The sequence below is a fragment of the Alosa sapidissima genome, chromosome 20 (assembly GCF_018492685.1).
Source record: "Alosa sapidissima isolate fAloSap1 chromosome 20, fAloSap1.pri, whole genome shotgun sequence".
Taxonomy (NCBI): domain Eukaryota; kingdom Metazoa; phylum Chordata; class Actinopteri; order Clupeiformes; family Clupeidae; genus Alosa; species Alosa sapidissima.
Genome location: NC_055976.1, coordinates 19,872,722 through 19,887,247, shown reverse-complemented (window position 1 = coordinate 19,887,247; position 14,526 = coordinate 19,872,722). Strand labels below are relative to the sequence as shown.

General features: G+C 43.1%; 1 protein-coding gene across 4 annotated transcripts in view; it reads left to right on the top strand.

The window, feature by feature from the left end:
• pkp3b (plakophilin 3b) overlaps positions 1-14,526 on the top strand; it is a 57,004-nt gene continuing 42,478 nt past the window's right edge. For all 4 annotated transcript variants that reach the window (XM_042074270.1, XM_042074268.1, XM_042074269.1 and 1 more), the window contains exons 1-3: positions 1-29; positions 2,563-2,686; positions 6,933-7,110. In XM_042074270.1, the coding sequence (XP_041930204.1) occupies positions 16-29; positions 2,563-2,686; positions 6,933-7,110 (316 nt within the window). In that variant the 5' untranslated portion in view covers positions 1-15. The remainder of the gene's footprint in view (positions 30-2,562; positions 2,687-6,932; positions 7,111-14,526) is intronic.

The window sequence follows — 14,526 nt, the reverse complement described above, 5'->3', positions numbered from 1 at the left end:
GTGTGAGATACCGAGATGCTTGTGTTCAGGTAAGGGCACATTTCAGCTGCACCGTTATATTTAATCAATGAACTGATAGAATGGACATTTGTTGTTTGTTTGTTTGCTGTGTCTAAAGTTATGTGTGTATGGCTCTAATTAGTGAAATCACCTGTGTTAACATCATAGGTAGAACCAATACATGGTAGGACTTTTACTTTCTAATTCTTATCTTAACTAATAATGATAACGATAACGACATAATGATAACGTTGGGGATCACTTTCAGAGAACGATAAAAAGCTGACAGCCAATCAGAATGCAAATTTTAGCCATCATATTAATCAACACCAGGCACATGTGGAGGGGGGGGGGGGGGGAGTTGAGCACACAGTGAACACACAGTGAGGTGAAGCACACACTAATCCCGGCGCAGTGAGCTACCTGCATCAACAGCGGCGCTCAGGGAGCAGTGAGGGGTTAGGTGCCTTGCTCAAAGGCACTTCAGCCGTGCCTACTGGTCGGGGTTCGAACCAGCAACTCTCCGGTTACAGTCATGCACACAATTCAAGAATTTCTCAGAATTATGAAATGTATTTTACATGTGAAATCTATGAACTAATCATGTTTTGGTACTTGTTGTGAGAATTGTGAGAATTGAGTGAGAATTGAGTGTGCATAATGCAATTAAGTGAGACAGTTAGAATCATATGCCTTTCAGCGTGACTTATTTTTGTGTAAAAAATGTGCTGGACTGGGCGGCGGTCATATTTTGTACCGCTCTGCGGTACATCTAGTTTAGTAACCTGTTAGGCCACATGGGCAAATCCGTTTCATGTCCACTCTGTCTCTGACAGTAGACCAGTTCAAGGCCTCCTCAAGGCACTAGCAGTAGGCAGGCAGGTAGGCTGTTATGAAATAGGTTTCCAACCAGTGTTACAGTTTTTTACAACACGCAACATTCAAAATGTCATAAACACATCTTTAAAGCAAACATTCGCCTCACATTATCAATACTTTTGTCATAATATGACATTTTGGATACATCATGTACAGACTGCTGCTCAAAGCCTGAAGCTCTTCTGTCTTTCACGGGCTTCTATGCATATTTCCATATACGACTAAAAGTCATCTACAGAGAGAAGCTGAAATAGACAATAAACATGTAAGCAATATTGAAACCAAAAATAGTGATTTTCCTAAATAATATGCTGTTGGGAATACAGTATTTTACAGCCAACAAGAAAAAATGAAGCAAAATACAATGACCACCAGTTGTACATGGAGTTTTGAAAAAGCTGATTTTGCCAAAGACAGAAATTACTGTATTTCCACATTTTGACATTTGAAACAGGCTACAGTGCACACACATTATAGATATACATAAAGTGCAATTACTACTTAAAGTAGAGCATGGTGGCCCCAGCAGTGGCGCGGCTGGCTGGGGCACCTGCACCGTACGCCGGCGACCCGGGTTCGATTCCCGCCCCGTGGTCCTTTCCGGATCCCACCCTGACTCTCTCTCCCACTCACTTCCTGTCAATCTCCACTATCCTATCTAATTAAAGGCATAAAAAGCCCAAAAAATATACTTTAAAAAAAAAAAGTAGAGCATGGTACCGGACAGACAACAAAAAACAACAAAAGCACCCTGATTTATGTTGATAGATGTATGCCAATATTTGATAGATGCCTTATCAAACTGATTCAGGGGACATGCCATCTCTGATGTGTCATCTGAGTCTCATAAACAGCACTATGTGTGACTGTTAGTGTGCCAGACAGGTCATGTTTGTCAAGGTCACATTTGCCAGGTTTGACAGGTTCAGGTAAGGTATCATGGCACTGTTGTGCAGACAAACTAATTACAGTGTCACTCTCACAATGGAGGGAAGTTATACTATGCCCACAGGACAAATGTGTCTGCACCTTCCTCAAGTTGGTATGTGAATAAGTGTGTGTGTGTGTGTATATGTGTTTGTGTGCGTGATAACGTTGGGGATCACTTTCAGAGAACGATAAAAAGCTGACAGCCAATCAGAATTTTTTTTAGACATCCATCACACTAGCATGATACAGCACTGAAGAGGGAGTGCCTGAGAGGGAGTGAGTGAGTCAGTCCTCACACATACTCCTACTCTCTCTCTCTCTCTCTCTACACATTCACACACACACTACTCCTCATCCTCCCTGCCCTTACCTCCCCTCTCCCTGCAAGGCGGGGTGATTGGGCGGGGATACACACACACACACACACACACACACATACAGTACAAAGGACACACACACTCACAGAGAGAGAGGACATACACTCACACACAGGGCAAGCACATACCACCTCTTCCTTCTGTAGTAGGACAGAGTTCTCACTAAAAGCAGAGAGAGAATGAAAGACTAGCATGGACAAGATTGAGAAAAAAACACAGAAATACAGCTGGTAAGAGAGATAGAGAGAGAGAGAGAGAAAGTGAGTGGGAAGAGAACACAGTTAGTGAGTGCGAGTGAAAGACAGAGAGAGAGAGAGAAAGAGAGAGAGAAAGAGAGAGAAAAAATCAAATTACAGCAGAAAGTCCATCATTACAGAGGAACCAAAAGAACCACAGACCCGCCGAGGAACCAGAAGCACCAATCACAGCAGACCCACGGCCCACAGCGGAACCACAGAACCAAGGAACCCAGAGTTGCTGCAGCTGTTTCCTCTCTCATGGTGAGTAAGTGCCACAAGGGGATCATTTCACCCGTAAGCTTGAGATGATATCTTAAGATAAGTGACGGTGTAATTATGTGAAGGGGGGCATGAGAATAAACGGGCTTTAATGTGGCTTGACTGTTGAAATTGCATTTACAAAGGAGTAGAAGATCTGGGCAGCTGGAGAATGTGTGTTGTGTCCTCCCTTTCTCTCTCTCTCTCTCTCTCTCTCTCTCTCTCTTTCTCTCTCTCGATCCCTGTCTGTCTCAGAGTCAACCCAAGCCCTGATGGGGTACTAAGCAGAATTTGATTTGGGGGGTCCCCTACCACCTTATCGCCACTTATAATATTGAATATTGTTAATTTTTGATCATTAACATCACTGGCAGTTCTATATTATAGTCTTTATATATTTTATATATTTTATATATATATATAACTAAGTAGTTATTGAAATATTTTGCCATTTGAATATTTCATATTGAGTTTTTTTTACTTTTTAACACTTACCTTTAATGTCAAGATTACATTCATCAGTGGTGTGTAAGTCTTAGGTGCCTTTTACTTTCAGAAGGAGAGTCATTTGTTTCTGTGTGTTTTACTTGGAAATTAGGTGTGCATGGCCTAAGGTAATGAGGATATAAGTCATGATGTTTGCTATTTCATCACTCGAAGAGAAGCTTTCTTTGATCGCAGAGGAGTCTCATGCAATCCCTTACCAAAAAGAAGCTTATGGAAGTGTACTGTTGGTATACTTAATTTAAACTAAAAATGATACTTGATTTAGTATATTAAATATATATATACTAAATTGAACTATACTTAAAGGTTGTATCAGCGATTGCAGGCCCAAAAAAGCATCTCTGCATCTCTGTAGGCAGCCTAGGCTCCGAGATCTGTACACAAAAACGATTGCTACCAACGGTTGGCAACCCACTCAAAGGCAAAATAAAGTGTTTCAACCAATAACCGAATAGATGTGCGTTTAGGAGATTTATAATTGCACGGGAGAGAGGGGGAGGGAGTAGCGAGCTAGCTCTCTGTTTTATTTGAACATCAACAGAAGTGACGTATACCCTGCTATCGCTGATACAACCTTTAAGTCTTTATGCTTTGGCATCCAATACAATATTTGGATGCACATTTTGATTTATAAAGAAAACATGTTCTTTATTCAGATTATGTGTTGTGAATTTTTGTATGTGTAGTCCACTGGTTGTGTTTATATTAGTGAATTTTAAGAATACTTAAATGAATAAAAGTATGCTTCAAGTATAAAAATAATACCTGAATGGAAACCTAGTAGTATACTTTAAAAGTCAGATGCAGTCCATGTAAAGTAAACTTACAAGTATACTTGTAGTATAAACAACTTTCAACTTATAGTTTACTAAGGGATATATTTTTCAGTATAAGTATATATTGGTAGTGGGCAGCAGAGGCTCAGGAGGTAGAGTCGTCCAGGAACCAGAAGGTTGCAGGTTTGAGCCCAACTCCTGACAAGACGCTTAACCCCAAAAGTGCTCCCGATGTGTAGGTTGGCGAATTGCATGGCAGCCTGCGCCATCGTTGTGTGAGTGTGTGTATCAATAGGCCCTTTCACACTGGCGAAATCGCCGCGATTTTATGTACCAGAATCGCGGAACGACTGTCCCTTTCATATAGACCGAGGCGGAACGGCAGGACAAAGTGTCTCGCCAAATTTACTACCAAGCCCCCTAGACATTTTGCCGAGTTTTTTCGTTCCGGCACCAATGTGAGATATGACATTGTAAAGTGCTTTCAGTGCTTGGACGAATGGAAACTAACAGTATATCCGTAAGTTCACTTCTAGTGCACCTAAAAGCTACGGTACTTGTATACCTTAAAAAACTTTAAGTTTACTAAAAAGTGTGCTAGAAATATATAACTAGTACTAGTTTACGTACAGTATAGTTCTCAGTACAGTTGCAGTACAAAATAAAGTATACTTACGAGGTTACTATTATTAACTGAAAAGTGGGCCAAGTTAGTCTGAAGAAGTATTAAAAAAATAGTACATAAGTATAGTATACTTGTAAACTGCATTTAAGTATACTTATCGGGCCAGGTAACACCCACTGTTTTCGTTTTTTTTTCTTACCAACAGTACAACGGCTTTTCGTCCAAAAACATTTGCTAGCGCAGTCAGCCGATGATATAGGCTACAGTCATCAAGGGTAACATCCAGGCCTCCACGAAAAATAGGATTTTATTAGGTCGAGGGAGCAAGTGAGTAGTCGAATGACAATTTTCTCATTGGCTACTTTGCATAGCGGGACAATTGTTTACTGCCTCTGGGACCAGTTGGACCCGGAAAAAGTATTATCGGCACATTATTGCATCACGACTTAACAACCGCATAGGGTGGTCCGGCTCTGGTCTGTCTGTCTTCCTCTGATGTCAGAGGAAGGTTTGGCACTGCCGTGTCCTCTCAATCTCCCTCCTGTGTAGAGATTCCAGTTAGACACTATAACAAGAGGCATCCACAGAATTAGAGAGAGGAGAGGCACATGGTCGAAGGAAAAGTCTGTGTGTGTGTGTGTGTGTTTGTGTGTGTGAAGGCAAAGGAAAGTGTGTGTGTGTGTGTGTGTGTGTGTGTGTGTGTGTGTGTGTGTGTATCTGACAGGCCAAATGTGAGCATTATTGTAGCAGATCACTGGAGCGTGCTTATACATCAGGACAAGCCCATTTAATAAGGCATCGAGTTTAACGCAGGGAGACCAGCCATTTGACATACGGCTCAATCAATGCCCATCGTCCATTACAGAGCTCGCTGACTCAGAAACGGCACCGTACACACACACACACACACACACACACACACACACACACACACAAACACGTGCACACACACACACACACACACACACACACACACATACTGTACATACAATACAGACACACGCACACACACACACACACACACACACACACACACAGCAAAACATAGGAAAACCCTACAGTAAAAGCATGCGGAGAGCTGTCAGTCACACAGTAAAATGTGTGGTTATGAATGGTTATTTAACATGTTCAGGTTATGCACAAGATCTGATGCAGGTCAAACTTACAAACTGTACATTTCTGGCACACCTGGTCTGTGTAAAACTGAAAGAGTCCAAAGCGTTTACGTAATAGTTCATGTAATCAAACAACTCACTGTTTTTGAACTGATTTTGTATGACAGTTCTATGAGGGCTTGATATCTTGATTACTTGCTTGACTACCTTCTCATATAGTGGCTAAATGTCAGACAGCCCATTCAGATTGTTTAGTGCTTATTACTGTCTGTGACAGTAGCCTCTGGCAGAGTGTAGTCAGGATTATTGTTGCAAGGAGGATGCTGGCGTTTCCATGTCCCAGAGGAATTTGAAAGTTATCGGAGAACTGCCCTGAAAGTTACATTGCCAACAAACACTAGTTATTATGACATGTAATATAAAAAAGTGTTTTAGGACCTTAATAATTAACATTTGTGGCATACAATATCTAGGCTATCATTGGGTTCATAAAATGCATACAAAAACTGCTAAATAATAACAAACACATGAATATTTTCCAGTTTGTTTCCAACGAGGATGACAAATGATCGACCTTCAGCCTTTCACCCTTCCTTTTAGTTTAGTTTAGGCAAATATAGTGGGTGTATGTTGCTGACATCATGTTATTCATGACTACATATCATTTGCACACCCCTCTCATTCAACATTCCCTGAAGTCACTATAACAGTGTCATTGCAGAGACCCAGTGTAGTTGCAAAGCCGCGTTATCGACTCCTCCTCATTACTCACAGATTAAATGCAAGACGTGACCGTTTCATTTCATTTTGGCGACTGACCTCATACAATGCCCCGGACATTTTCTGTTTGTGAGTGTACCCAGGTAGCCGATCAATGACCGAGCGCTGACTCCGCCTTGGCCCGCCCCGGCTACTCTCATTGGAAGCCAGGCCAGAGGGGCCGGAAACTCGGTGGGGTATCGGGCTTTTGTGAGTCTGACTGCATATGACAAGACCGACGCGCAAAACGGATCAACTTTTCCTCTCTGCCATTGTGGGATGCCACACCCCTGTCACCTTATAATGCGCTCGTCTTCGGAGACTTTCATGCATTGGCGCAAATAAGTCATTTCGCAAGGATTATTTTGGAATTTTACGTTGTTTTTTGTTTGTTTTTTTGCTTGTTAAATAACTTCATCATGAGTGCCGCTGTGGCCAACGACAGTTTTTTTCTGTCCGCTCTCCAGCCCAACAGCTCGGTCACCACGTACGCGGTCCCCTCCGACCACCAGCTTGGACACGGAGGCTCCGTGTCGGACGAAGCGGCGAAAGTCAAGCGGGTCCAACAGCAGGTCCAGATGCGACTAGCGGAGCGCTCGAGCGGCTCGCTGCCCCGGACAAGCACCCATCAGTACGGCACTGCAGGTACCTGTTGAATTCATCAATGTCCTGCCTGTGCATTGCGCACATTTCACATGTTATTGACGATCGCTTTTACTTCAGCAGCATTTACTTTATTTAGCAGGTGTCTGTGCAATAAATTCAAAACAGCAACAAAGTTTACAGCAGTTTGACTGGAAACATTTTCTTCCAGAGTAAGTCAAGCGTGGTTGGGATCGGGTGAGACATGGAAAACCGTAATGTTTGCGGGCGAGGGAGGGAGAGTGAGCTTGTGGTTAAGTTGAGCTACTTCTGTGCGCAATGCGTGACCAACTGGCTTGAGGCCAACGACGTGGGGTTTGTCAAGTCACGCAAAGTGCTTCACTGATAGCCTAGGTATGAAATTATGGATGACACTTTAGTCTACGTGAGGATAGTTTTACTGCAGATACACCACAAATGATGTAGACATGTAACAGCAAATGTAAACATTTGTTATACAAGTTTACCATTAACATTCATTGGTAAAGAAAGATATGCTTCATATTTTTTCCCATCGCAGGTCGGCCAGTAACACATTCTTTTTAAGTGAAAACATCCGTGTGAATTTCTACACAGATGTGTTGATTTCTACACAGATCTGTGATGGATTATAAGGTCTGATGAGGCAATCGTGAGAGAAAGTGAAGTGGGGGTGAAGTCACTGCCTCTCCCTTGGCTCTGTCAGACAGTGTGATGGCTGCATATCTTTCTCTGCTGACTGTGCTCCAGATAGATAGATAGATAGATAGATACCTTATTGATCCCCAGGGGAAATTCAAGCAGTTAACCCTTAAAGGAGTACCGTCACACTGGTGTGACGGGAATGTTGAGAAATGAACGTTCTAAAGAATATCTGGGTTCATTGAATTCAACATAGAATTTTAGAACCTTCAATTGTTGCGGAACTTAGAACGTTCAAAAACCTACACCTTTAAGGGTTAAAGGGCCGAGGCAGTGCAGAGTCCTGTTCTTTGATCTGGGTCCAGTTTTGTGAATCAGGTGGTCAGTCAGGCCCACTGGCCACCCAGCGACACACCTGCTGATTCCCACAAATGGACTTTTGTCCTGTTGGCAACATAGTAGAGGATTTACACACACACACACAATTGCTCATGAGAGAAGTCAGTCTGGCAAAGATGTCTGCTACATTTTGTCTTTACTTGTGCCAACATTTCTACTTTTTTGGCATTATATACATGTAGTACATTGTACGTGATTTGATAAAAGATAAAAGGAATACTGAAGTATGTCTTGCCAAATTGAAGAGAGAGAGAGAGAGAGAGAGAGAGAGAGAGAGAGAGAGAGATATTGTTATCAGATGTGAAATGCCCACTGAACCACTCAGTGTTATTATAGATGGAAGTGTGACGTTCCAGGTGTAAGAATGTGCGGGAGCATGGTGCCTCAATTGACTCAATTACTATTTATTTCAACCTCTTGTGAGGTCACCAAATAGCTTTTCAGCTCATCACTAATCCAAACGTGTAGAGAGAGACCAGATGAGCTGAAATTGAGATTATAAAATAGAACATCAGCTGACTTCATGGGCCCACAGTGCAGTGGCAATGAATTAAATACTGTGATGGTGAGACATGATAATTTAAATGGGACTGTCGTATAGTCTCTGCTGGTGTATTTAACACTGAGTTAAATGCTAGGATGGTGAGACATGATAATTTACATGTGACTGTCCTGTAGTCTCTCTCTACATGTGTATTTAACACTGAGTTAAATGCTGTGATGGTGAGACGTGATAATTTACATGTGACTGCCCTGTAGTCTCTCTCTACTGGTGTATTTAACACTGAGTTAAATGCTGTGATGGTGAGACATGATAATTTACATGTGACTGTTGTGTAGTCTCTGCTGGTGTGTTCAGCACTGCTGCATATTTCAGTCTGCTGAGTGCAGTAGAGGAGAGCTGGCCTGAGAAGACTGGAGGGGGCTCTGGCCAGGTGTAATGATTATTTTTGTTTCATTCCATTTTCCAGCAATGTTGTCATTTTGTCTGGAGCCTTTGCTTTACAGTATCTGTTGATCTTTTTTGCATGCAAAGCTATGAATTGTATTTAAAATTCAACTGAATCTATGATGTTCAGGTGATGATGGGGGATGTTCAGGTGGTGATGGGGGATGTTCAGGTGGTGATGGGGGGTGTTCATGTGGTGATGGGGGATGTTCAGGTGGTAATGGGGGGTGTTCAGGTGGTGATGGGATGGGAGATGTTCAGGTGATGATGGGGGATGTTCAGGTGATGATGGGGATGTTCATGTGGTGATGGGGGATGTTCAGGTGGTGATGGGATGGGGGATGTTGAGGTGATGAAGAGCAGGCAGGAGAGAATATAACGTTACTGCTCATGGGTCAACACGCCTGCTTGAGTCTGGCTGCTTTACTCAACTATGCACTATCTCAGACACAGTCCACCACATTCATTTGTATAGCACTCTCTTTCTCCTCTCTCTCTCTGTCCTTCTTTTGCTCGTTTTTCACTGTCCTTCTTTTGCTCGTTTTTCAGTATTTTTCACTCCCTTCATCTTCCTCTCTCTCTCACCCTCTCTCTCTCTGTTTCTCTCTCGCTTTCACTTGTCAATTAAAAACTGCTTTATTGTCTTTTCTGATATAATGTTGTGAAAGTCAGTTTCCCCTCTCTCTCTTTCTCTCCTTCTCTTCTCTTCTTCTCCTCTACTCTCTCCCTCCCTCTCTCTATTCTTTCTCTATTCTCTCTTTCTTCTCTCTCTCTTCTTCTCCTACACTCTCTCTCTCTCTTTCTGTCTTTCTCTCTCCCTCTCTCTGGTCCTCCTCCTCTCTTCTCTCTGCTCAGGTAGGCCAGGTAGCTGTGTATTTATCTGTGGGGGTTAACAGTCTGTGTCTTTCGCGCGGTAATCCCTAAATGGTTATAGAGGAGCATTGTGTGTGTGTGTGTGTGTGTGTGTGTGTGTGTGTGTGTGTGTGCTAAACTCACACTGCTAGAGAGTGGCATTGTGTGATTGTGTGTGTGCTGAACACAGGAGAGCCGCAACGTCCCATGGGGCAGGGTATCACTTTTAAAACTCGACACTCTTACACACACTCACACAGGTAGCCTGCACAAACACACACACAAACACACACACACACACACACACACACACACACACACACACACACACACACACAGATGCTTACCTATACTTATACATATGCACATACACGCACAATGCACAAGCAGACCAAACACATACACACAGACACACCCCCCTCTCTCTCTTTTTCTCTCTCTCTCTCTCACACTTATAACACACACACACACACACACACACACACACACACACACACACACACACACACACACACACACACACACACACACACACATACTCACACAGACACATTGACACACAGACACCCACACTCTTGAATCAGAAATTAGGACGCATTCAATCTCGGTCTTTTGTGTGAACGTAGTATACCTGTCTCCTGTCCCTCAAGGCATACTCTGTGACCTTTGACTCACTCTGTTGTCATGGCGATGAATGCTGCCAGCCGCCATTTACATGTGAATGGGCCGGGTGCTTTCCTCCGTAATGGTGTATATCTCGGCCTGGACAACCTGTTTATTTGGACCGGGCATTCGTAGGACCCTGGGAAGACATTAAGCCAAAGTTGAATACTGGTTGCTCTGGTTGCCAAATGGACAGGGGCACATTATCGCTGATGAAAGCGAAACTGATCAGTGACCTTAATGTTATGGGGAAATGTAGCCAAAAGACGAGAGCTCTGCGATAGCGCATTAAGCTGATGTCCTCTTCAGCTGTGTTTTACACTCATTTTAACATATCAAGTATCAGTATCAAGTATCAATAGACAAAATGGTGTTAAAGAGTTGAAATTATATAAAAATAGGACAAATAATAAGAAAGAAAATAATAAGATGTCTGGCTGTGGAATCATCCTCATGGCTGTGTGTGAATGCTGGAGTTGATCTGAAGGATTTATAGCTACAAGGGACTGTAAATCTCTCCTATAATATGATTACACAGCATGGTTTCTGTCTCCAGAGTGAGGACAAATAAACATTTTAGAATTCTGTGTAAAAGGTTAGGAAGTTAATTATGGGCCTCAGGCATCATTGAGCTCACTGCAGTTTTAGAGCTTAAGGTAGAGTTTGAGAAATGCTGGGCATTTAACCTCTGAACCCTTACACACAGACACACACACACACACACACACACACACACACACACACACACACACACACACACACACACCGGTTGGTGCCTTGAGCTATGTAGTCTTTTGTGCAGCTGTAAGTGTGTCCGCATTATCTCTCAATCAGCAGGGCAGGGGGGGGGGGGGGGCTGAGCTGGTAAATTCCTATGGGACACTTCATCAGTACACAGCCCCAGCCCAGCCCTGTCCATTCACCTGCCTGCTCCGCCACGTCATCAACCAGCACTAGTGACACCACTCTCCAATCAGCAGGGACATAGCATCACTTTGACCCTCATTTGGCCCTAGTCTGGCCTTGAGGATGTTCTGATGTGGCCCTTAGGAGCCCTGAGGATGTTCTGATGTGGCCCTGATCTGACCCTGATCTGGTGCACATCCAGCTGTTGATGATTAGCAGTTTTGCTATTTTTCCTCCAGTGGAATCCAGCTCACTTCTGCTTCTGATCCGGCTGGTATGCAGTGGTCAGCCATGTCAGTGAGTCGCAGTCTTGTGATTATTCATTAATCCCGTGATGAATCTGAAGCAGACCGACCAGCAGGTCTGAAGTTCACTGTGCTTCTCTCACAGCATGATGTGTGATCCCTTCCGTGGTTACACAGCCGGTGACTTATCAGAGATTCAGCTGCTATTTTAGACCACAGAGACAACGTGTGGAGTATATCTCTGACAGCCTCTTTAAGGGAGACACCACACACACACACACACACACACACACACACACACACACACACACACACACACACACACACACACAAACATCGGCACTCTTATTCACTCAGTCACTTAGAAAGACAAACGCACACACACACACACACACACACACACACACACACACACACACACACACACACACACATACAAACACACACACACACGCAGCTCCAAATGTTACAGAGATATGAGTGTTGGCCTACAGACTAGACTCCAGCATCATCCTGAATCACTGATTAGTGGTTCCATTATAGTTCTGTCTGGTTCCTTCCAGTTTTCCCCGGTTCTCTCTAGTTCCCACGCTGGTTCTCGACTGGAAAGTGAGATTTTATTTGACCAATAATGTGATGTTCCAGACCTGCTGGGTTATGTAACGTTAGCCAGCTGGTGCGATAACTGTGTGGTATGTACATTAAGCCTCCCTTCCACTGCCTTAAAAGACACGCATGCTAGTTGGAAATGTTGCTAGTAGGCTTTATCTCTCTTGCTCTCTCACTCGGCTCCCAGTCCAAGGTGCTGCAAGTGGCGGGTTCAAGTTCAGGCAGGTGCAGGGCTGAGTCGAGTGGTCGGACACACACAACACAGTTACATGAGGTCATTCATACCGATTGTGCTGAATTTCTTTTGAGTCAGGAGGGGTCAGGAGGTCATGGAGCCGTACGAGGAGAGAGATCTCAGAATGAAAGTAATATGGACCCTTTCAAGAGAGTTCCATTATCAGCATCATAGTTGGCCCCACAAGACTTCCTTTTTAACATTCCATATGTTATCTTAATGCAGAGGAAGTAGATTGGGGCCCAAATAGAACGTTCAAGCATTGTTTTTGTTTTTATTGTTGAAAGGGTCTATTGCATCACCTCCACAGACACATCATAGTACGTCACCGCAATACCTCCATTGACACACACTCCATTAAACTGACAGTTCTCTGTAGGAGTTCTGATGCATAGACTTTCACTTTGTGGCTGTACTTCTGTTCATCTGTTCTGTTTATCGTCAGGATTATCAATCTATGTGGTCAGACTAGCCCTTATCTGACCCTGGGCTGACCCTGAGTGGGTGTGGATCAGTCATTATTAGCCTCTGTGAGGCCTCTACAGTCATATTATTACAGCAGTTGTAACTTGCTAACATGCTAAGTATACATAATAATTACATTTTTTCAAGAACAGATTTTATAATTACATTTTTATTTATTCACTTGGCTGATGCTTTAATCCAAAATGAGAAACAACATTGAAGTGACTTTGAAGTGCAATTTTGAGACCTTAGATATAGATCTGATGTGTTGCTTAATCTTTTCTGTGGAAGGAATGGTGAAAGAGCTGTGGTCTTCCTTTCCCACAACACCAGATTTTTGAGGACGAACTCCAACTCAGCGGTCATTCTTTCCTCAAGTCCGTTCCCTTAGTCTGTTTACTCAAACCTTCGACATCCCAGTTTGAATAGTTTAGGGTATCATCTGAGACACTGGCCTGAATGTCATTCACACCAAGGGATGGATTCCTGTTTCAATAATTGCTCTAAGATAAAAAAAAAAATTCTGGATAAGCCCACACAGTGAGATGGAATATGTTAAAGTTAAAGCTGACTGATATTTAGACACTTTTATCTAAAGTGACACATACTCGCAACGGCAGGAATCAAACCCGGGTCGACTGATTGTCAGTTGATGATGTCACGGCTGCATGCCATTGGTTTGTAATATTAGTATCTTCAAGAGTCCTCATTAGTATGTGTTTTCCACACTCTAAATAAACATCATAAAAATATTCTCTAGCTCTCACCGTATGTATTCTCATCTACTTCAAATCTGTCAGTTTAACCTACAACATTTCTTTTACAATAACTAGTAAGCCACTGATCCGGGGTTGACAGCTTTTCTGAGTGCTCCAGTGAGATTTAGCATCTTGAGACTTGCGAGATGATAAAAGCCAAAGAGAAACCCAGAGAGCGTCATGGTTAGGCTACTTAACCATAGAAGCACAAGTCCCTTCCCAGGAGCGGCTTTGTCTGAGGGTGAATACCATAGAAATCCAGGGTTTCTGGAACAAAGCTGCTTTCATGTTGAGAGAATGAGGCTGCTCTGTTAAACAGGGTTGAGTCAGCACACCCAGAGAGGCTGTGGCCTGGGACCCAATGTGCCCTGACCACTGAATTAATAACGGAGCAGATCCCCATAAGCTCGCACTAGTTCCGGTTCTGGTTCTGACTGAAGCCCACCATGCACTGGCACTGATGTGAGTGTGGCGAACTCCACTAGTGCCAACGTTTGTTAGATTCTGACTTAGATTCAATTGATGTTCTATTATTACACATCAACAACGAACCCCTTCTCCACCACCTATTTCAATTATGATTCCAGTCTGTTCTTGTTGGTCTCACTTCACTTCAAATCCATTGTTTATCAAATACTTGTATGTTGTATAATATGTTCACAGATCAGATTATATACTTCCACCAGCGTCGTATTCATACATGTATGTCATTTAGTG